The sequence below is a fragment of the Amphiura filiformis genome, chromosome 4 (assembly GCF_039555335.1).
Source record: "Amphiura filiformis chromosome 4, Afil_fr2py, whole genome shotgun sequence".
In the NCBI taxonomy this organism is placed as follows: Eukaryota; Metazoa; Echinodermata; class Ophiuroidea; order Amphilepidida; family Amphiuridae; genus Amphiura; species Amphiura filiformis.
In genome coordinates, this window is record NC_092631.1 from 23,042,587 (window position 1) to 23,045,836 (window position 3,250).

The 3,250-nt window shown below is 37.5% G+C and overlaps 1 protein-coding gene across 1 annotated transcript; it reads right to left on the reverse strand.

The window, feature by feature from the left end:
- Positions 1 to 1,630: 1,630 nt before the first annotated feature.
- On the reverse strand, positions 1,631 to 2,529 carry LOC140150711 (histone H1, gonadal-like). Its single transcript, XM_072172801.1, has one exon. The coding sequence runs from the start codon at positions 2,350 to 2,352 to the stop codon at positions 1,756 to 1,758; it is 597 nt and encodes a 198-aa protein (XP_072028902.1). The 5' UTR covers positions 2,353 to 2,529; the 3' UTR covers positions 1,631 to 1,755.
- Between the last annotated feature and the right edge of the window lie 721 nt (positions 2,530 to 3,250).

Here is a 3,250-nt window from a genome sequence, read left to right on the forward strand (position 1 = left end):
TTGTATTCATGTATTCAATTATTACTCTAATGCTATTTGTATATTGGTACCTCAATTTAGGATACAAACCAAAACAATTATTGATAAACCTACTTGCCTACCAGTGCCGAGCAGACGAAATTAAAATAATTTTAATTTACACTCTAAATAAATAATAGTTAAAATACTCAATGTAGAGTAAAAGGGAATAGAGCAACAAAATGAGTCAAATGGAACTCAATGTTGATTAATTTTTACTCAATTTGAGTACAATTTAATCAACATCGAGTTCTATTCACACAATTTGTTGCTCTGTTCCCTTTTACTCAACATTGAATAATTTTTATTTAGAGTGTAAACAAAGCATTCGACACTTTGATTTGCTTTCAAGATATTTTGATATTTACGTAAAAGGATTTTTAATAGTGATTATGATGAAATACGTATATCTTCTTAGGCCTATATAGTAAATAGTACATCGAGGGCTTAGAGCCAGAAGTAGCTATGTCCATAATTACATGTTACTCATTTCGGCAACAAATGGACAGTTAATTATGCCCTCTATAATATAATGTAAGTGACTTTGGGGTATGTACATGGTCACTTGCGTTTAACTAACCATGCTAACTGTTTAACTGTTTAAGTGACCATGCATATACCCCAAAGTCACTTGCATTTATAATGGAGGGCATAATTAACCATCCATTTGTTGCCGAAATGAGTAACATGTAATTGTGGACATAGCTAGTTCTGGCTCTAAGCCCTCGACCTGATGGGTTTAGTCCTTCAAAATATTAAAATTTTAAATATTGAGTAGCGAGGGCAAAGATCGGGCAGCCTCGAAGCCCGGCTTCCCGCCCCACCGAAGAACTGGATGTACTTAACCGTAACTATAATATCTTTTGGTATCAAAATCATGATACTTTTTAAATTTAATTATATATTTGTCGCTACCACGTAAATGACACTTCACTATATCACTTTGGTTCTTATCTTGTAAAAATACGTTGTCATAGCATTTCGTAACCGAACATAGATTTATCCGGTTTGCAGTGGCGTAGCCAAGGGGGGAGGGGGGGGGGGGATAGCTGCCCCCTGTGCAAAGTCTTCCCCCCCCCCCTTACGGGTCTGTCTCCTAATTTATAGAATATCATTTGGTTTGTTCCTTAGTAAAATGGATGAATTACGAAGAGTTTTTTCCAAGTACCCCTTTTATCTCTATTTATTTTGCGGCTAGTGCGATTATTCAGAGACCCTATATTTTGACGATTTCGCGGTCCGCGCTACCGGTCCAAAAATACCCGCGATATTTTGAGCAATCATTTCTTACCCACTATAGTGGCAGGGCCGGGATCAATATTGGCTATATTGTGATCAATTTGTGATATCGGTAAAAGGAGTAATAATAGATTGGTTTACATTACCAGAACAATATTTCGCGCTACTGGTGAGAAATTAGCGCCACATTGTAACTTGCCATTATACCGTATTCACGTTTGAACATTTGAAATTAATATGTATTTAATCGTTGTTAAGAGCAAAATTAACATGGATTCCATGAGATTAGTACCTAGCGTTGATGCTTCGTAAATAATAACAAATAAAAAAACATACGTTCTTACTAAGTCATGTTAATATCAACTATGGCGTAGGTTAAAATAACCCTTTTGATATTTAAAACACAATACAATGTTTATAACACAAAACTCATTATCTCTGTTTGGAAAATTTGGGTGGCCCTTAAAAGAGCCTTTTGGTTTGCTTGATTTAAGCTTTTTACTTCTTCTTGGGTGCTGCCTTCTTTGCTGGCTTCTTTGCTGCCTTCTTAGCTGGTTTCTTTGCTGCCTTCTTTGCTGGCTTCTTTGCTGCTTTCTTTGCTGGTTTCTTTGCTGCCTTCTTGGCTGGCTTCTTTGCCTTTTTTGCTGTCTTCTTGGGCTTCTTTGCTTTCTTTGCGGACTTCTTTGCTGCCTTCTTGGCCTTGGCAGCAGCCTTCTTTGCAGCAGCCTTCTGCTTCTTAGCCTCACGCTTCGCCTTTCTCTTTGCTGCAGCCTTGGCCTTAGCAGCTTTGCGGCGTTCTGCGGCCTTAGCTTTCTTTGCAGAGTCGGTCGTATTGCCAAGCTTGAATTTACCGCTTGCTCCCTTGCCAGAGGTCTGCACGAGGGCGCCGCTGGCAACTCCTTTCTTAAGGGCGGCCTTAAGAGGAGCCTTCATCTTAGCTGGGTCGACCTTGTAGTTGGCGGCAATGTAGCTCTTGATCTTCTGAGCTGATGAACCACCTCTCTCCTTGAGAGCTACAATGGCTGCTTGTACCATGACAAGGTATGTTGGGTGAGCTGCTGGCTTCTTGGCAGCTGCCTTCTTTTGTTGAACCATGATGAAGTTGTACGTGGCTTGCTACTCAAAATGAGAAACGTGCGTGTAAACAGGGATACAGATAATCTGTAAATGACTTCAGCTTCGACTAGTGAGTATATTTATTGACGTATTGCGGACGTGCTTGTAATCACCTGTTTTTATCGACCACAACAGCCCGCGTTCTTTATACATCGCTGTTTTTATCAAAATCTCAAAGCAATTGTGCTAGTGCCTCCGTTTAGAATGGTTTTTATGACTCCATAACATGCATAAAATTAATTTTTCTTCATGCTACTAACTTACTTACTTCAAAATCTTTCCAGCAATAATAGATTTTATGACTTTACCTATCATTGCAGGAAATTTAAGCAAATTTTATCAAAAGTTTGTTAAAACGGCAGGTATTCTCTCCATTTTTTGTCCAAATTTCACTGGTTTAGTAATATTTTGTTCAATATTATGCCAATGCATGTTCAAAAGTAACATATAGCCAGTATATTTTCATAAAAGGATAATGATGTTAAGATTGCTTTCTTATGTTGTGCGGGTTTAAAGAGGTGACTACAAAAACACATATCATGATAATTTCGTACGTTTTCTATATCGCGCGCGCCATCAGTCGGAGGTCGTTGGATGGGTGCGTTTTGCTTTGTTTTAGGCCTACTTTTTGCTATATATTTAAATATAACTTTTCAAAAATATTTTTGTTTCATTGAAAAAAGATCATCGTAATAGTATAAACAAATCAAAAAGTGATTAAAAGAAAATCTTAAATCATGGAAATGAAAATATGCCGACATAACATGGGATTTCACTGAGCACGATACGGAGTGGAAATATGAATAATAACATAGAATAGAATATTCAAAACATCTGTACGGTGCATAACATATCGAATTGAAAAAGAAGAATCACG